Raw genomic sequence first — 20,445 nt, forward strand, 5'->3', positions numbered from 1 at the left:
CACTGCCTGCTGCTTGCAAAGTGCTTCTGGGGCACAAGGCATTCTTGCGAGACGATGTCAAGGTTGGTAAGGCCCGTGATGCTACATTACGGGGTTTTCAAGCTGGAGCCCACGCTCACAGATCTGTTTGCAAAGTCCATGTAATTTTCTAAATGCAGAGAGAACACGGGGATGTACTAACAATAGAGCCGAGCTCAGAAGAGATCATTATGGCATGTTACCAAGGACGGGGAGACCACAGCTGGGCTAGCTGGGAACCGTATTAAAGAGAGGATAATGACGAATCGGAAGAGGTGCACAAGATGGTAATTGGGATGATAAAGAGTCTCAGGGGTTGGCGTTATGAGAAGACAGGGTAATTAAGTTTGTATTCATTAAAGGGAGGAGATTAAGAGGGGACATGATGCAGCTGGAAAAAGTTTGGGGACAATGGAGACAGTGGACAGCAGAGATCCACCGCGAGAAAGGATACGAGGATTAGAAACCAGAGGGACTCGGCGGTCCCACATCAGGAGCTGGGGGCACTATCCTGCCACGCACCAGGTAATTACAGCAGGGAACAGATGTCTCCCGACAGCCATGCACAAGGGACTAGCGTGAGGAGGATGTGGCACACCTCCCTTCCTTCGCAGAGCGGCCCCATGACCAGCATTTGAATCCAGAAGGAGGGAAGTGCCAAGCAGAGCAAGAGGCTCTCAGAGCAACGGTGCCATTGTTCCTAACCCTAAAATAATACAACCCCGTGATGCACGGTGCTGCTGGGTGGCCCTCTGGAAACAAACCAGGCAGAGGAGCTCAGCTCCCATGAGCAAGCCTGTGATGGCCAACTCGGGTGGATGCCAGCCAGGAGTCAGGGGCAGCCCAGATGAGAAGGCCCAGCTTAGCGCTCCTCTGCAACCCTGCAGTGATGAGCTGGAGGATGCGACTGCAGGAAGAAAGCAATGGGCGCACTCTTGTGCACCCCCCAATAACAAATCAGGGGGCTGAGCCCGGCCCCCTGACCACAACAAAGCCCACAAGGATAAGCCAACATCTGCCTCAGTAACAGAACAGCCTAACCTCAACCCCAGCCCGGCAAAGCAGCAGGTGCAAGTGGTACCCAAGGGGCAGCAGTGCAGCCACAAAGGCCGCGGCGCTCAGGCAAACCCTGCCAGCGCACGAATGAGCAGGACCTGTCACTTGAGAGAGCCCCTGGAACAAGCCCATCTGCCCCGTTCCTGTAACCAGTCATACCACCCTAGACACGCCTGAACACATTTCAGATTCAAGTTTCCAAAGGGCCTGAAGATGCAGTGATCTGATGGGGGGAAAAGTATATCGCCGGTCTCCCTTTCATGCTCTGTATTGCTGAGATTCCCTATCTTACAGAAGAATAATTTTGCAGGAGCCTTCGCTGCCCCCATGGGGGACCAGCTGGGTCCTGGGTCCACGGGAGGAGCTGGAACATGCCACCTGGGGAGCTTGGCACATGGTGGTGCAAGCAGTCGGACTCGACAAGTTCTCAGATCAGATTTGAGACAGTGCAGGGAGCTAAGGGGCTTCATTTGGGAAAGGGCTGATGTATTTTCCAGCCCCGGCATTAGCAATGGCTGCAGAAGTCTGGGCAGGCTGGGATCGGCAGCCACGATCTGAGTAGGGTTTTGTGACACCGCGTTGCAAATGCTCGAGCTGGAGGGATCTACAGCGAAGCCTGCACTGAGGCTGGAAAACAGTCTGGGAAGAGGGGGCTTCCAGCATGGCCAGACTACAGCACCAAGCTCACCATTGCCCCACTGGTGCAAGGAGACCACACAGCAGGAGCAAGGCCCAGACCTGAAGAAACACCCTCAGGGTCAGGAGGTTCCTCCTCCAGCTCTGAGCCACCTCCACGGCAGCCCTGGACCCACGGAGCTTCCTGGGGAAAGAAAAGAGCATGGGGCATGGCCAAGGTGAGCTGCTGTCAGGTTTTGAGGGCTAGCCCACAGCCCATTTGGGATAGAGGTCACCCCAGCAAGGGTCAAGGATGCAATAGCTGGTGAGCTTCCTGGCTTCAGACTGCAGTCCCGATGGGCTGGACTGCCCACGTCCTGGTCTCTTTACACCACGCGCCGGCAACTCTGTGCTCCCCGCAGGGAGGACTCTGCGCCACGGGGAGCAGAAGCGGAGCAACCTGCAGCCAGGATGGCCTTGGTGTTAAAGCAGTAGGCTGGGACGTGGTAGAGCGGGGTCATTTCTGCCACAGGCTCCCTACTGAGGATAAGATTGCTCACAGCAGCTGAACTCCTGGAGTGACCTCACTGATTATTGGGAGTCCAAACCTGGGTTTCAAAGCATCACTGGGCTGTTGGCAATAAGTGACCTAAAATGCCCTAGCATGGAGTACTTCTCCCTGTGCAAGGCACGCTCTGCTGGCACAACGGTAGCACAGGGGCCTCAAATCCTAGCTGCACCCTACTTCCCAACACAAGGAAGTGCCAGAAATGGGCACAACAGAGCGAATTTCCCAGCAATTCACCTTCCTAGGGGCACGGCATGTGATGGACTTTATGCCAACAGCAAATGTTCATGCAATCCCTCTGCTTGACACTCAAGCCCGAGCTCTAGTGACTACATTATCCTTTCCCTTTAAACTGAGCTCAGCCAACCAGCCCCATACAATCGCTGTGGTGCTGCATCTTCACAGTGCTTTTCCTTTTCCACTGCCTCATAACTTGTCCTATAAATTACGGCTTGACAGCAACAGCTTCTGCAACCGGATCAAGAACGTTTCGTCTCCATGCCATTGGTCTGAATCCAGCCCGGGAGGCTAGCGATGAAAAAGTCATTAGGCTCTGCTGGCTATTTGAAGCTTGGATGTAATGGTTTGGTGGCCTCATTTTAGTTGCTCGCGGAGAAGAGCAGCTGCATTAAGTCATTTATCATGCAGAGCAGGTTAGACAATGAAACAAGATGAGCCAGGATGCAGGTACAGCCCCATTACAGCAAAGGGAGTATCAACTGAGGTAGCTGGGTCTTCCACGATGACAAGACGTGGGATGTGCTGGCAAGAGAGGATGGGATCCAGGAGCCTTAGGACAAAGGTGATCATGAAGATGACCCAGGAAATGGTGATTCAAGATGCTGAAGGAGACTTGGAAGATGCACTTGACCAAAGTGCAAAGAGCAAGAGCCACTGATGTCAACACCGGGGCAAGAGGAAGGCAGAGAAGATCATCCTGCCCACCTTGATGGCACTGCATGGCCTCAAAAGTTATGGAGACCCTTTAATGCCCCACAGATGGGGCAGATTGCAATATGGCCCTCTGTTGCAATTTTGACGAGGTCCGCTGAGTCCTCCTAAGCACCATCTCCCTAGTGCACGGCCCGGCCTTGTTGTGGCAGCATCATGCTCGAGGCCGAGGGGTGAAGGGACCATCAAAGCCTTCCCAGATGGTCCCTGTGTGTCAGGCTCAAAGCACACTAGCATAGCAGGCCTGGGAGACTGCATGTTACCCCCCGTTCGGCGAACAAACCAAGGACAGGGCTTTCCAGAGCCATCTATCCCTGACACCAAAGTCTCAGGCTACTAACTAGTTTCTCACAACGCGCACGTGCTCTCCAACCACATGACCCAAAACCCCTCGAGGTCCCTGGAAAGGCTCCCATTCACACTGCTGATGACCAGCTCGGTCCCTAACAGGCCTGGACACGAGGCAGAGGGCTGGGCACATTACAACAGGCGAGGAGCAAAATCCCCGAACTACAATTTTGCTTCAAAGCGAGCTTTTCCTTGCGTCTTCCTTCTCCCTTTCCTTCGGCAGAGCGCACGTTCCCCTCTAATCTTTCCCCGATGAGTAAAAAACCGTGCTCTCGTCACTTAAACACAGAGGAGCTTAAGTCAGACGGTGACGGCTGGAAATCACACTTGCCGGGCTAAATTTAGCTACCTGAGATGGGCTGGCGCTGACAGGAATTTGAAGACAATAATCTTGGTGTCCTCGTGCCTAAGCAAAGTAAGCCGCAGCTCCGGCATTTTGGAGCTTCCTGCGACACAGTCAAATCTTGGTCACTCATTCATTTCAGCCTCCTCCCGCATCCTGAGGACAGAGGATTACATGGCGTTAGGCAGCGCGGAGCCAGGAGGAGCAGGGGCTGGTGCCGAAGGGAAGCGTTTTGCGGTAACAAAATAAAGGACGCGAGTTTCGGAGATGGAGATGGTCTTGTACGACGCAGGGGCCGCAAGGGGGAAAGTCACTGTGGCTACACGCATCTTCAGCACAGCATCAGGGGTCTGAACATGGGGCAAATGCATCCATCTAGGTCTTTTCGATGAGCCTCAGTTGTGTTAAGGGTTCATTACTGGTTGAGACCCTTTATATCAGCTTCTGGCCTTAGGACACCGAAGAAGTACAGCATCTTGCACAACAGGCCCCTGATCTTGGGCATGTCTCTGAATGCAACTCTGCAGTAATCAGGTCAAATTGGGGTAGGTCGTTGATGCATCGCTCGATGGAGGACGCGGTGCTCCTGGCAGAGCGGTGTCAGTGCCAGGGGTGGCGGAAAACTGCAGAGCAGGAGACCTCTCTCTATTATGGGGAGCTTGGCAGGGCTGTCGGACCCACGTCTCCAAGTCCCTCGCATGTGCCGGGCGCGGGGAAAAATGAGAATTGCCACCTGCTCGTGGCTTCTTTCACTGGAGCTGTGCCTGGTCTCCAGCCCTAGTTCTCCCCTCCAGCTGCTGGCTTGCGAGTAATTCTTTCCCACTGTATTTCCCGAGTCCCTGGACCCATTTCCCCTGGACAGCACCCCCAGCCCCCTCCACCCTCCCATTATTTCCTATATGTCTGCTTTTGCTGTATGAAGTATATATTAGCTTTCGAGCCAACAGAACAAAAACAAAAAAAAAGGTAAATCCACACTGGTGGCTTTAATGAGGTGCGCACACACACCTGGGACCTGAAAGCTGCAATGGGGGATGCTACGGACCAAAGGATGCATCACGGTATCGAGATCTCTCTGCCTTCCAGACGCATGCTGCCTACGGTGACCTCAGGGCAGCAGCCACCAAAGCCTTCAGGACAATTTGAGAGACACAAAGACAATGCCGTGATTAGGCAAAGCTAAATTCCCATGATCCTCCACAAAGTTTTAATAGGTTTCTGTGATATACGCAGACCCTTTGGCTTTCTCTGCTGGCCAGGTCAGCTGGAGCTGAATGAGATCACAGACAATTTGTTAATAAGAGAGGGGCTTCTTTCTGAGACACTGATCTTGCTCTTTGACTTCCACAGGCACACATGTAGCTCACACCAGGTATGCAAGCATAAAGAATCACATACGTCACACACGGACGTGATCATACGGATCAGACCCACACGCTCGGGCGTCCCACGCATCCACACACGCTGTTCTCACACCGGCACTGACACAACAAAGAGATAGGCAAACATGCCCGCATATACCCACATGACCACACATGCATCTCTCACACTCACAGACCTCGTGCTTGTGTGTGTGCATGCAGGTCTCGTACACACTTGCGCATGGACGAGTGACACCCACATACACATCTTATGCACAGACCTACATGCACACGTAGAGCGGTGTCACGCGTGCATGGATCATGAACACATGCACATCCCTCCATCCCTGCCACGGTGGATTTCTCACCGTCTCTCGTGCATGCTGGCTGCACTCCCTAGGGGTGAGAAAAATCTGCAAACAAGCCTCAAATGGAAAAAAGAGAACGGGTCCCCCTGGTTGTAAAACAGCAAATGCAATCCACTGCCTCCAATGCAAATTCTCTGCACCCTCCCAGCCTTGAATGCGAACCTGAGCCAGCAACCCTAACCTTACGTCCTCTGCAATTTTTGGACCGATTTCTCCCAAAGCCAAAGGCAGCAACCCTGGGTGCTTTGGAGACGGCAGCTGGGGCTGGGAGGGACTCACATTAGAGTTAATCTTTTGGGGGTGAAAAGTCTGTGGGCCAAAATCAAGCTTGGTGGAGCCCTACTGAAGCACCCCAGGGATGAAGCTAACCCGATGCATTCCCTGCATGGTGGGTTTGCGTTTGGGGTGCTAGGTGGGTTAGTACACCAGCCGTATACCCCCATACAGCAGGTCAGACAGGCAGCATCAGGACAGACCTCTACTCCAGAATACCAGCCCACCGGCCCACGGCCACACACCACTGTAAGACAGCTTGCAGATGCATAGTTTTCCTCATAGTGGGGAGGGCCCCAGGCCACGACAGGGCTGCACTGAGAAGCCCCTATGACCAGGGGTGCTGCGATGAAGTATGCAGGTGGCTCAGCACAGGCTGGAGCAGCAGGGTGGCAGCAAGCCAGGCCTGGGGGTCACCAGTGGCTCTGGGTGAGAGACTCGGGACTGGAATAGCAGCATGGGCTGCGTGCCAGGACTGCGGGGCATCGACACAGCCGGCAAGAAAGCAGCCGGAGCTGCTCCATTTGACCCAGCATGATGACCCCCTCCCTTTGGTGAGCACCAGATTTGCTGGCTAATTAGGCAAGCGCTGCTTGACGAAGCTTCACCGTACAGCCTGGGCTGCGACACCCGGTTCCCCGAGCACGCACCGCAACCGCCCACCCCCGTGAAGCGTTTTCCATCCGCTTCCGGGGAAGGATGGCTAGACGCCGAGCCTGATTTCCATTCTAACGCCCGCGCAGCGAGATGGATGGAGCTGTCAAGAACAGGAGGGAACAGCTCCGGCCAGGTGCTCGCCTGCCAGGGAGCTACAGCCACCAGCTCAGTTTCAGTCCCAGGATGCAGAGGACTCTGACCCGGCTGGCCCTGTCCCCAGCGGTGCACCGGGACCTGCTGATGCGGCGGGGTAGCTAGGTGGAAAGCTGTCCCCACCCCCGGGCTCACAGCATGCTCTCTCTACGCTGTACTTTGGCCCACCTAAGTGATCCAGACCACCCCGTTGCCAGAGACAATTTCATAATTTCATAGTTTCATAGTTTCCTAGTTAATGATGTTAATAATGCAAAAATTACCATTTTCAGGTCTCCTTTCTGTCTGGGCCCTGGGTGGCCACCTGGTTCGCCCATGCCTGTGTCTGGCCCTGGACCCAGGAGGCAAAGTGCAGACCCCTCTCCCTTGCCCCAGGCTTGTCCTTGTGAGCTGCCAGCTGCCCAGCACTTGGCCTAAAGTTGACTTTGAAGCCAGACCTCCTGACTCACTAGCAAGCAGGGCATTTTTCCACACCAGGGAACTGAGAAAGCAGCTGGTTCGTGACTCTCACAGCGGACTTGGGACGGAGCAGAACCAGCTGGGAACTCCCAGATCCAACGGCTGGGAAGGGCCCACGCCAGATCCCAGCGTGGCAGCTATGCTGAGCTACAAAACCCCAGATGCAAACCCCCTGTGCCCTGCGAACAGACAGAGCAGATTCGTGGTTTGCATGGAAGCCGTCTCCCTGCACCGGGGCTCCCAATTCCCTCCCTCTCTTTGCCCCATTCCCAAGCTGCCAAGTGTCCCAATCCATCAAGAGAGCCTCACAAAACTACTGGAGCGGGTGTCAGAGCATCCCGAGGGACCGTCTCGAAAACGCCTTCCCTCCCACTCATTATTTCTTTTCTTCCCGCAGGTCTCTCTGTCACTACAAGGGCAGTGGATCGGACGCAGCAGCTCCGGCTGCAGAATCGATATTTCCATCACTGAGAAATCTGCCTGTCGTTTCCTCTGACATCCCTCCGCTGTGTGGCTCCAACCTTACATCAGGCCTGGGAAGAGCAGCTTGTCTGCTCCTGTCCCTCTCCCTGGAGGGTGCGGTGGAGGAGTTAGCCGAGAGCAACTTACCCGGTACCAGACGATTTCCCGCATCCTGCCGTCCGTCTTGAAGTTACATTTCAAAGTCACGGCATCCCCCACCACCACGGGTGGAAGCGGCTCGATGCTGACGGTCAGGTAACCTGGGAGAGACAGAGGAAAGGAAGAGGACGTAAGTCAATGGGAAGGCCTGGGGACAAGCTAGAAACCCCCTCCCAGGTGGAAGCAGCAAGGGGGTTTCCAAATGCATACCACAGTGCTCTCCTAGCTGCTTTCCCTCCCCCTTTGACGTACACAGTAAAACAACTATATGCTCCAGCTGGCCTCCCTGAGGCCTGATCCCTCCTCCGCTGCCCTCAAGCGTGTTGTTTCCACCAGATCCAAAGTCCACCCTTCGTCCATGCATTCAGTATTGCCAGCCCCAGACTTTCCAAATGGAGCCGTACACATCCCAGCCACCCCCAGACAGGGCTCAGGACTCCTGAAATCAGGAGACTGGCTTTAAAATGATGATTTTTGAAAACAGCATACATGCACGGTTATGGTTGTGTTTGGCACCTGGGGTCTAGGCCTTTTCCCCGCCAACAGGGCAGTTCATATGCCAGCACGTGGCTTCAAGGAAAATGCCAAGTACCACAAGATCCACCATAAAAATTGCAAGAGCTGGCAGCTGCCACAGGCTGGGCAGGCTGCAGCGCAACCCAGCGTCGAGCGTGCACATGCTCGTCGGCGTCCAGCTCACCGTCTGTTAGCTCACCGACGGATGCTCGGCTCCGACTGAGTCGTACTGTTAAAACACACGGTCCTTGCCTCCACCCTGGGTACGTCAGCAAGGGCAGCAGTTGCCTCGCTGAGAGTCAGGCCTGCTGTGTATTACTTTTGATCCCCATCCCAACAGCACTGATATCAGCGGGCCCGCCCCAGATTTCCCCCCCAGCACCAGAAGAAAAAGGGTGCAGGGAAAGCCGTTGCCTCCAGCCTTATCAGCAGGGAGCCCTGTGCTCCAGGCAGCCGAGAAGCATGGGATGAGAAACGTGTCTCACCGCAGGGTCCAGAGCTTCATTCATCTGACCTGCACTCTGCCTTTGAGACTCACTGGTGATAAGGAGACTCCGCGGTGTCTGGGCGTGGGGTGCCCACAACGTGGAGGTTTTCATGAAGAAGAAAGGGAGTTTATACACCCATTGCATCCCTGCCATGTCAACTCCCCTTCCCATCCCCATAACACGCAAGCCCAGGTGCTCCTCCATGCTGAGTCCATAATACACTGATGTGCAGCTAACTGTAGGCAGTCTCTGCCCGGCAGCATTCGGTGCCAGCCAAGCTCCGCTCCCGCTGTTATCAAGGGGAGCTCCCCTCCAAAGAGCCACATGGTCAGTCTTGAGGACTTCCAAAAACCCCATTTTTAAAGGCCCCAACAATGAGGACCGTTAAAGCCCCTCTCCCCTCCCATGGAAATATCCCCCAAAGCTTATAAGGAGGTGCTGTCTCTTTAAGGCCGGCAGACATGGTGCAATGGGGACTGTGGTGGAAGGACTAGGCTGAATTACATCTCCTGTCTCCTCTCAAGGTGAATCTCAGGATTAATTATCCCCCCCAGATGGTGATGCCAAGTGTGATTGCTTGGAAAGGTGTCACGTGGCTCCCTATTAGTTACACAGCCCGAGTCGGGTTTGCTGAACAGGTGCTTCATAAAGGCGCCCAGGCTTTCATGTTGCAGCAGCCACGGGAGGGGGCCACGTGCTTCAAGGAGACCAGGGAAGCCGGTGCGGAGGAGTCGTCCGGGCGGACCGCTCCCCAGGTAGAAGAGCAGCCCGGGAGATGGGTCAGGGGCCAGTGCGGTGCTGCCACAGGGCTGGTGTCCCAGTGGTCAGTGCAGGGGAGGTCAGGTCTGGGGGGCCACCAGAGAAGGGCTAATGTCCAAGCCCCTGGACATTACCTGGGCTTGAACAGCACCTGACCTGAGAGCTACATGCATCACATCTCCTTCCCCTCCCAGTTTAGGCCAGCACGGATGCCAAGGGGCTGGGACCAGTCCAGTTTGCATTGCTTTCGGGCCATGACATGAGGCTGGAGGTCTGAGTCTTAGAAGGAAGGTTTCTGCCGGCAAAGGAGGGGATTCAAACCCAAGACATCCAAAACAAGACAGAGGTAATTTCCTCCTGATCCCAGCTGCCAGCCTGCGCCCCGAAAGCCCCTTGCGTTTGCCTTTCATGGCTGCGGTGGAGCTAGGTGCCTCCTGCGGCAGGGAGTTCCCCTGGTTGCACATTTCTCAGTCGATGGCGACTCGGCAGGTGCCGCCGTGGATTGAAACGCGCCGTGATAGGAACAAAACCGAGCAAGGGGAACGGCGGCAGGGACCCGAGCCAGCCGGCAAATCCTTCATGGAGGTGTTGGAGGGGTCAGTGCAGGGCTTGATGAAAGAGATGAAAGCCCGCCTTTGAATTTAGCTGGCACTCGCAGTTGAAAGGCAAGGAGCCTTCTTCCTCAAAGCGCCACAGCCACATTGCACTTGTTACCTTCACGTCAGCCCAGCCGAAGCAAGAAAAAAAGAGCCGCGAGGGAGGGGGCGGAGGAGGAAAACAGGCCCGCGTTAAGCAGCCGCTGGTAATTGGCCCTGACAGCAAAACCTTCCAGATCAAACAAGCGATCTGCTAGAGGACGGGGAAAAGATAGCGAGGGCTCTCGAGGCTCCCACCGTGCCACGTTCCCAGGCAGCACGCTGCATCGGCTCCACGCGCGCGCCCGGGCTTTTCCACCGTGTCGGGTCGCCCTTCTTCAGGAACATGAAGAGTGGCACGGGGGGCCCACGGCTAGTGGAAACTACCGGGGGGCTACCGAAGTGGGTCCTGCGAGGACTCAGGCCGAGGGGAGGGGGAATAACGAAGCCATTTGTGAAACAGGGATTGTACGAGTGACTTTGCTGCCTCGAGATGTTCCCACGTCACGGCGACCAGAGCAGCTCTGGCTCTGACGGTACGAGCTTGGACACGTGGCAGAGGGGGACTGATCTTGGGCTTAGCAAGGGCTCCAGGTACCCGGCGTCCTGAACCGGAATTGCTTTGGGCAGACTCCCAATGACTGTCCAAGACCCCACGCCAGGAGGAGGGGAGCATCCTCCTCGACCCCCAGCGTGCACGCAGGCACTCAGGCTACCTCCCAAATCACGGGACAGGCCGTCCCATCATCTTTCCACCCTCTCCAAACCCGCTCAAATCAGCAGATGGTGATGTGCCGCTTATCCCCACCCCCCCTTTCAGAGCCCGCTACGTCCCTCGGCGCAGCTCCCCCCAGGAGCAGATCCCACAGGTGGATTAGAAGAATTGTCCCCCACGGGATCCACTCTACCTTCGCCCCGGAGATCTCCGGGAACCCAGCGTCTGAGAGCGGATGAGCAACTCCTTTTCTTACCTCTGCACTTCGTTATTCGGAGAGCCACCATCACTCTCCCTCCTGTATCTCTGACAACATTTATGCCGCTCCTATTAAGATCCGTTTAGCAAAATAGCCGGCAATATTTAAGAATACAGCAGATGCACACGGGGAGGAAAAAGGAACAAATCTCTGCGGGGGCATCAGGAGCTCCTGGCACGCTGCACTGAGACGGCCTGGTCTCTGCTTCCCATTTCACCCTGTCCTTTTCTTATCTGGGAACCTCTCTCGGGGAGGGGAGATTTGGGTCTGTCCCAAGCTGTGTCTCCGACTCCCATTGCTGCCTATGCTCTCTGGCCTGCATTTCCACAAGTGACACCTTAGGCAAGTCACTTATTCTCTCCGAGTCTTGGCTCAATACTGTGTGGCGGTCCAGGGCCACGTTTTTAAAGACACCAACGTGCCCGTAACGTTTCTGCCGGCTCCCAGCTACCGACAGCAGTCCGGCCCTTACGCGAGCACCTGCTTTCAGCCCCGGGTTCAAATCCGGCTGCAGACGAAGCCGAGGATTGCTCTGATGACAGAGGAGGGCCTTGCTGTGGTGCCTGCTGCTTTCCAAAATCTCTGCCCGGCCAAACCACCCTGACGTTTTTATTTGAGCAAATACTCGGGAGCAATTTTGGAGATGTTTGCTCAGCAGCCGTGGACAGGTCGACGGTGAAAGAAGCAGGGAGGGCGGCGAAGGCAGCAAGCTCCACGGGGCAGCGTTTAAGGCCCCAGGCTAGCCTTGCGGGCCACGTCCTGTGCAAATCAAGAGGTCTGAGCTATGGGGGATTTATCAGCACTTGAGCTGATGGAGCTCTGTACCGTGCCGCCCCGGAGTGATGAGGTCACCACGACCTCACGAAGATAAATTCTGGTATCAGGGCGGTTATGACACTCCCTCCATGCTAGGGTAGATCCATAATTATGACTGTAATAAATATTATTACAACAAAGCAATTACCGTGCCAGGCTGAGGAGGAACCGTTTGAAAGCCATCCTTCACCCACTGGCACAACGGTCTCCGAATCCCTCCGGGCGACTCCAAGTCACTCGTGGCGGGGACCGGCTGGGGTAACTTTTCATCTGGCTCCAATTCATCCTCCTGCCCTACACAAGGCCAGGTTGGGGAAAGCCCCCGGGGGCATCTGTGCTGACAGGAGCGAGGGAGGAAAGGGAATCTGTATTTCAGCCAAACCGCTCGAATTGTGCACTAGCTGGGAGATGGGGCAGGGGCCCTGAGGATGAGGAGGGCTCAGCCCCAGCTCTGCCAGAGAACTACTGCCCAGGGCATTTCTTTGCAACTCCCTTAACCTTCTCCCCTCGGTCCTTTCCGTCTCCTCTCTTGCCAATACGCACCCCGGGGTATGTTATCTCCCCTCCGCTTTCCGGCCAAACAGCTGTCAGCTGGGGCTTGTTCTGGGGATGGACCAGACTGGAAACCCTGGCTCCGGTCCCCTCGCTGACAAACTCATGGTACCTCACCGCCGATTTACCTGCGGAGACGGCTGCCTGCAGCTTCGATCGCTTTATCAGCGCGCGGAAGACAGCGGTGGGCTTATTTGCTTTAAATGGCTCCCTGAATCCATCGTCTCATCCTGAAAAAGCCATGCGGAGAAAGCAAGGGACGTTGTTTGCTTCGAGAAATGCAAACGAGTTTCCAAATGGAGCTGTCAAGATGAGAAGCGGAAAGGCGTGGAGGGTGGTACAGGGGCCCGAGCTGCAGCGCAGAAGACAACGTGAAAAGGAGAAGGGGAGGCGAGTTCGGCTGCTCTACCGGGAAGGGTGTTTGCTACGAGCAAGCGACCGAAAGGCAGCACGGAGACAGTCCCAAGGGAGACCATGGGAGCCATCGCGGGGAGTTTTTCAGAGCAGGCGAGACAAAACCATCTGCTGGGAGTGGATTAGGCAGGGCTGATTCTGCTTTAGGGGAGCGGGACGGACTAGATGACCTCTCGAGGTCCCTTTCAGCTCTGTTCTCTATGAATCTGTGAAGCCGTGATTTGTAAAACACACTGCTATAGATTTAGTTAATAAATCTATACCGTGCCCTGCAGAAACAGCCTGCAGACATGTGCCCGCTGCGAAAGAAAAAGCAGCGTGGTCTGGGGACCGAGCCGAGGACTGTCAAACTTGGAAGTCCTCCCCTTTAAGCCTGGCTTGGACTCTGACTTGATCTGCCAAGGCCCAGTGCTCAAAGGGGTCTCTAATTTTGGATGCCACAATTCCCAGGCGCCCTACTCGAAATACCTGGAGTCCTCAAGCTGGGGGATTCCTCCTCCTACACGCAGCCTGGGGATACCGCTTTTCATCCGTCGATCTCAAAGAGATCAGTCGCACTGTCTGCATCTTACAGAAGGGGAAACTGAGGCACGGAGCTTGCCCGAGGTTAGGACATCAAGTCTAGGCCCTAACACCACTGCGAACTACAGCTACCTTCACCGAAGCACCTTTGTAAGCCTAGCGTGAGGCCTCAGCTACCGGCGGTCAGTCCCACCGCTGCAGCTAGCCCCGTGACTGGGCGTTTGCTGAAATCCCCAATGTAGAGAGAAAAATGAAACGATTCGTTTCTCGGGCAGTGATGATGCCTACCATTCCCAGCTGAGGACAGGGTCCCATTGTGGCACGTGCTGGACAAATATAACGAGAGGTCTCTCATTATGGAAGGCAAGACAAAGATCACGAGCGGAAAAGAGATGGGGGGTGACTTGCTTTCGGCTCAAGACAAGCTTCGTGGCAGAGTCAGGACTAGAAAAAAAGGTCTCTTAACACCAAGCCCACGTCGTGCCCGCTGGACGGGACGTGCCCCCAGGCTGCCTGGTTTCCAGTTCTGATTTTGCCATCCCTCCCACTATTTTTTTATCATCGACGAAACAAGCAGGCAAGCAGTGCACCCCTGATTGGAAAAGGCAGGGTAGACGGCCGTGGGTACAGCTTACAAACATCAGGTATCACCGTTTTATCTCGCGCTGCTCGACGGATCGGCCTGGCACGCAGGGCTTCCTTCCCGAGCGCTGGTGTGGTGCCAGAATGAAAAAGCTGAAGTATGAGAGCCTTATCTGACAACGCCGCGGGGGACAGAGGGCCAAAGCAGGGCTGAGACGCGTGATAAAACTTGGCCCGTTTGTTTGCGCATGTTGGGAGCCAGCCGGACAAGATTACGCATTTCTGTTGCAGATCAGCGGGAGTGATTAAACAATAAAGGAGGCAGTGGAAGCAGAGCTGCCAGGTGGCAAAAGATAATGATTGCATTCGCCTCTGTAATATGACAGAGAGACACGTCACCCGTTCCAGGGGAGGTCATTTGGATGCCGGGGCATCAGGAAGGCTGCAAGCTCTGCAATTTATTTGTCAGCATTGTTCCCGTTGTGATGAGTGTATTTGGGTAGCGCCTGGCTCGGGAATCCACTGGGCTAGGGGTTGTGCATGCATATTATTAAATCTTTGAATTTGCACCCAAAGAGCTTTACACACGACTAGGAAGCCATTCGCCAAAAAGGAGGTGCCAGACATGCTCCTACCGTCTTTCCGAGGTGGGGGAAGTGAGGCAGAAGGCGTCTAGCAGCTTTCCCCAGCAAGTCCGGGGAATATAGCCTGGTCTTGACCCCATCCTGTCATGCACAGCCCTGAAAAACCAGAGCGATTCCCCTGGAGCCAACGTAGCGTCCAGCTACAAGGCTTCTGTTGCTGTTGCATGCGAGACCTCATCAGCCTTCGATGGGTTTAGCCAGAAACACGCTCCACGAGAACAGAAGTGCTCCTGTCCACATTACACAGCTGCAGGCCCCGAGTGATCAAGTGAGCTGGCCAAGGTCACCCAGGGGCAAGACAAGAATTGGGCTCAAATGGGCCGAACCCCCAAGCTAGCCCTCTGACAAGGCTCTGCAGACCCGCTCCAATGTCGGCCTCTGCTAGCCGCGGTGCAGCTCCCCCCGATTTCGGGCAAGCTGCAGCCGATGGCCTCGTCCACCTTTGCTGCCTCCACGTCGAAAGGGGCTCATCACGCCGGGTGCTGAGCTCCCTTCCCGAAGCTCACGTTTTACCTCATGTCCATGCTGATTCAGGCAAGGCCCAAAGAGCAAAGGAAAGGGGTGCATTTATATCGGTGGCATTTGATGGGCTGCCACCCATTGTGGAGCTAACTGGGAAAACCGAGCGTGGCACAGCCCGGTTTTAAAGGCACTGGCGGGGGAGATGAACTCTTTGAGCATTGGAAAACGACGGGGATGGGAAACGCGGTCTCTGGACAGTCTTGCCTGTCTGCATGAGGGAGGTGTCCGGATCCAGCTGCTTGCAGGGTACAAGTCACCCACTGGGGCAATGTGCCCAGTCTTGAGCTGCCCAGTCTTCCTCCTAGCTCAGTGGGTTTCCACCTTTTTTCCTTTGTGGACCCCTCTGGAAGTTTTCAAGAGCAGCACGGACTCTTTTGAATTGCAAGTGTGGGTGTTCACGTATTTTGGACTGATCACAGCCATCTCATACGGACCCGAGACGTAGCCGGGGTCCGCGGACCAGAGGTTGAAAAGGAGACCTCCACCTGCAGTTCCTCCATCCCGGCTGCCGGTGCCTACACACCGAAGCAGGGATGCACGGAGCTGGGGAAGGGAGGAGGCCATCAGCTCCCTGTCCCGCGGGGGCTGCCCTGCCCTCCTGGCTCCTCGCTGGCACAGGGCTGCCTGGCGGTGACCTTGGCGAAGCTCTCTGCAATCCTTGCACACGCCGCCCAGCCCGGAGGAGCGGAGCGATTGGTATGCTTGGAGCGCGGCGCCTCTTTTCAGGAGGGAGAGAGGCGGCTGGAAAAGTCATTTTTCAAGGTTTGACACAGAGTCTCTTTCGCTCTCGCGCAAAGCCAGATAACGATCAGCCGCCGAAGTGATTAGAAAAATATATACATGGCATGGGGAGAGAGGGAGGGGAAGGGCCCACGGCCGTCTCCTGGGCAGCTGGAGCACGGAGCAGGGGGAAGCTCCGTCAGGCGCCGCGTGGGCAGCGGTCTCGGCCCCTGGAGCTGGCGGTCGAGGCTGGGCCAGGAGCCCAGGCAGCCAGCAGCTCTGCTGTGGGAGGTGGTCTTCTACGGCTAATGCCTCGTGAAGCTAGCGCGGGAGATTCGGGGGTCCTGGGATAGACAGGAGGTAGATGTAGGACAGGCTCGACAGAGAAGACACCCCTCCACCCTGGCTTCTCCTTAAAGCAACATCCTTCGCTCCACGTTCGATTCTGTACCGCTCACCCTGCCTCCACCCAAACCCATTCATGCTGGATTTTAATTTAGTCCCCTGTCTCCCAGCTGCCTCCGCCACCTTTCAGTCTGGCCCCTTCTAATGCAAAAATGGCTCTCTTCTCAATTTCCTTTGCCCCCCCACCCCAATCTGAACTCAGTCATTCTAGATTTGATTCTAGGTCACTAAACCTGAACAACAATCCCCGTCCCCCCAAAAAAGAAAACCTTTCAGGTGTTATGCCAGTTCTTAAATCCAGGCTCCTCTGTTCTAAGCCTGACAAAAGTATCTGTAGTTGCTGCTCCAAGTCGAGTCTCCTTAGACCTAAACGTTGTTGTGTAGTCTCATGTCCAGACTTTTTCCTTGCACTCCTGGATGAAGCCCACACCAGCAACCATCGTGGAAAAGGTTAAGTCTGCTTCATGCTGGACCCTTCCATGTGCCGATGGGGAGAGCCTGTTGCTTGCTTCCATCCTCCGGCAGCTATGCAGCCAGGCCAGCTCAGGTATATAGCCCCCACCACTACTAACCTATACAGGATTCTCTTTTAGGAGCAAAGCCCCATGTTATATCTGTGCTAGTGACCATGTTAGGTCCCCATGTTATATCTGTGCTAGTGAGGGCTTGGGTGTGGTATAATAATGGTCTTCTTGAAACCTTATGTGGGCACCGCAGCCATTATGCATGCATAACCCAGACGTCACAAGCTCAATATGATGCTCAGACCCTGTAGGTCACCGAGACCCCTCGTTGGGATATTTGCTGCTCTCTAACACGCACCTAAGATCACCAGGACCTCATTTCTAAGCACATGCTGCCGGCACAAGCGGGAACACCGGATCTCCCTTCTCTTCTCTGACCCCCTCCACCAAGAGATTGATCCCAAGTTGCCGAGAGAGGAGCAAATGGCATGTAAAAAACCTTGTCCTTCAGAGCTCACCAGAGCCAGCATCCTTCCCCAACAAGCCCTGCTGGATTAAAGAGCTTGTGAGGAGTTTGCAGGGGATCAACTTAGTCAGAGAGCCGTGCAGCATGAGACAAAGAAATGAAGCATGTCAAGTGCCTTGCTGTCAACACGGCAGATGAGGACCTGTCCGGTACAAAGGCGCTGACGCTCCGTGCAAATGACTACCGCCACCGTTACAAGAAGCTGAAGAGAGGGGACTTGATACAACTTGAAACCCGGGCAGCCTTCAAAAGGGAGCGCTGGCGAAAACACAGAGACAGACAAAGCAGAGCCTGCGCTTCAAACTGGAGGACGAGACAAACAGATGCCTGGTTCAAACGGAAAGCAGAGCAAAAGGGAGACAGAAAAAGAAAGACAGAGAGAGCGCGGACACAAGAGAGACAGCAGAAACAGATGCACGGTTCTCAAAGGAGCCAGCCCAAAAATGCTAAGCGGGGAAAAAAAAAAGCCAGGCAAATAACAAATAAAGCATAAATCCAGATGGACCCTTCCAAAAACCTGCTCACTTTTTTTTGATGTCGTTGACACAGATCCCCATAGCAATTGCTGAACATGATGTCCTGGCCTTTTCTCAGTGAGATGCTGCCACAGTGACGTGGCTATTATCCTTCCTCGGCTTTGATTTCGGTTCAGGCACAGACCCCCCCCTTCTCTGCCTTCCTGCTCTCCCCGTCGGGATCAGTGCTACACCGGGATTTGCGTGCATGCGTGTATCTGTTGCCTGCAGCAGGTGCTTTGCTGGGATTGGCCTGAGATGTCCTCCTACCTTCCAGGCTTTTGCTAATTAGGCTTTTTAATGAAGCATTTGTCATCTGCTCTGATGCTTGTAAGAGTCTGTGCAGCTAAAAGCTCTCCAACCGCCTGTCGAGCTGGCATCCCAAGAACAAGCACGGCACCCTGCCTCCCAGTTTCAACAAGCAGCCCCGTGCACCACGCGTGTGGTCGGTCCTTTCAGTTCAGCTTGGCTCACAGCGCATGCATGAAACCAGCTCCAAAGCAGAGAGGAAGATGTCAAAGCAGAGAGAACAGAGACTGAACTTCAAATGCATTTGGCATCCCCGTGATACCCTGATACCACCGTCACTGGTAGCCGGGAGCTTTTAAAAACCATGAAACCAGAGGATATAGGCTTCAAAACTATGAGGCTGGGAAAGGGAAAGGACATTGGCCTTTTCTGTTTTTTCCAGCTTTTTTTCCGCTGCAACCACAATGACTGGAAATTCACTTGGAAAAAAAAGCAAGCAAGCCAAGGTGTCATCACATGCCTCCAGTCCCAATCACATGCCTCCAAGAGCTTGAGCTTTAAGAGCACTGAATATGCCTGGCCTTGCAATACACTCATCAGAGGTGGGTTTGGGATCATCAGAGACACACAAACACTAATAACACCACGGATAATCTCTAGGTGAATTCATCTTCATCGGTTTTCTGGTGTCTCCCCATCATTCTCTCCCAAGCTCCGCATCCCAGATGACAGAGTTGGCCTATGGAGGGGTCTGACCCTTGCTTTTTGCACCCCCCCCCCCAAAAAGCTTTCATCCTGCCTCAAAGCCTAACGTCACCTCACTGCACTTAATAATGAGAACTAAAAGCCACAGCAGATGACAATATGTGCTAATGGAAAAAAAACAACCCAAAACAGCACCTTCTGCTCACAGATGACCCCATCAGGAGCACAGAGAAGTAGTTAACCTGAAGTGTTAGTCTGAAGTCAGGGTAGAACTGCACCTTCTAGACTAACTGAATCAGAGAGGCATACGCTGTTGTGAGCGAGAGCTCACTTCCTCAGATGCTTCAGTTAGTCTAGAAGGTGCATCTCGACCCTTGCCAAGAGCTCAGCGGGGTCCTACAAAGGCCTTGACACACGTATGGAAAGAAGCACCACCAGAAAGAGCATCGTAAGGATCAAGAACAAACCCTGGGATGGGCATGATACAAAACCTCTGGGTCAGGGCTACAGGGACCAAGGAAAACCTTTCCTCGGGGTCAGGTTATTCTGCATCTGCCTACTCTGGGGGATTTCTTGCATCTCCTTGGCTGCTGTTGGAGAAGGGAAAGCAGGCTGATTCAGCATGACATTTCTGTGAGGCCCAGAGGTTGTAACGAACGGCATTGTCCCTCTTGGACATTTATGCTAGAGATGGCTTAATCAAGCTGTAAATATGCCGAGTGGCCATCAGGAGCTTTCTGCTGGTATGTGAGCTGAAGGGTTTGCAGGCTCCAGCTCTGGATTTTCCCCCGGCCCTCAGAGCAGCTATCACACATGATGCCACCTGTCAAGATGCTCCCCCCTCCCCAGCAGGAGGCTGAGAAATAACAACTTTAATTAAAAACTTTATCTTCAAAACGCAACTCTGGGTTTGCGCGCAGCGGGAGGGCGGGCCGTGCTGTGTGAACTCCGGCGGGCAGGGGAGGGGCAGCTCGCTTTGAAATGCTGCTTCCTTCCAGGTCCGCGCTGTGTTGCAAAACAAGGACGAGCCGTGCCAGCTGATCTGCAGCCAGGAGCACGTGTACTGCACGCACGTGTGCATCGGCCTGTGCCCACACACGGAGGAGGGGTGTGTTTTGGCAGGCACATGAGAACGTGCACGTAGGCATCAGTATGTGCACACCTTCCAAATGTCACGAAGGTTTGCGTGTGCACACGCATGCATGTGTGTGCATCTAAGCCAGCTCATTTATGTACATGCACTTCCATGTTTCAGTGCACACTCATGCACTGACTTAACCGCAGTATGTGTTTGCTTCAGAATATGTACAGCCCTAAGGACATACAAAGTGCATTGACATGTCTGTGCGGTGTATGCATGGGTATGCATGTCAAGGTACACGCATAACGCTCCATGAGGGGGTGTGCACACAGTGGTGCGTGGCTATGAACGCCTGGCTCAGAAGACACACACATCTATGCATCCAGGCCATAGCACCTGTGCTTTGAAGTTGCACACACATCTACGCGTCCAGGCCATAGCACCTGTGCTTTGAAGTTGCACACACATCTACGCATCCATGCCATAGCACCTGTGCTTTGATGTTGCACACACATCTGTGCATCCAGGCCATAGCACCTGTGCTTTGATATTGCACACACTTAAG

The 20,445-nt window shown here is 54.6% G+C and overlaps 1 protein-coding gene across 2 annotated transcripts in view; it reads right to left on the reverse strand.

The window, feature by feature from the left end:
- The window catches only part of IGSF21 (immunoglobin superfamily member 21), a 272,287-nt gene that overhangs the window by 185,904 nt on the left and 65,938 nt on the right, over positions 1–20,445 (reverse strand). For both annotated transcript variants that reach the window (XM_019511926.1, XM_019511925.1), the window contains exon 2: positions 7,780–7,892. In XM_019511926.1, the coding sequence (XP_019367471.1) occupies positions 7,780–7,892 (113 nt within the window). The remainder of the gene's footprint in view (positions 1–7,779; positions 7,893–20,445) is intronic.

Source organism: Gavialis gangeticus, unplaced genomic scaffold (genome assembly GCF_001723915.1).
Source record: "Gavialis gangeticus isolate Ggan-Ray unplaced genomic scaffold, GavGan_comp1, whole genome shotgun sequence".
In the NCBI taxonomy this organism is placed as follows: Eukaryota; Metazoa; Chordata; order Crocodylia; family Gavialidae; genus Gavialis; species Gavialis gangeticus.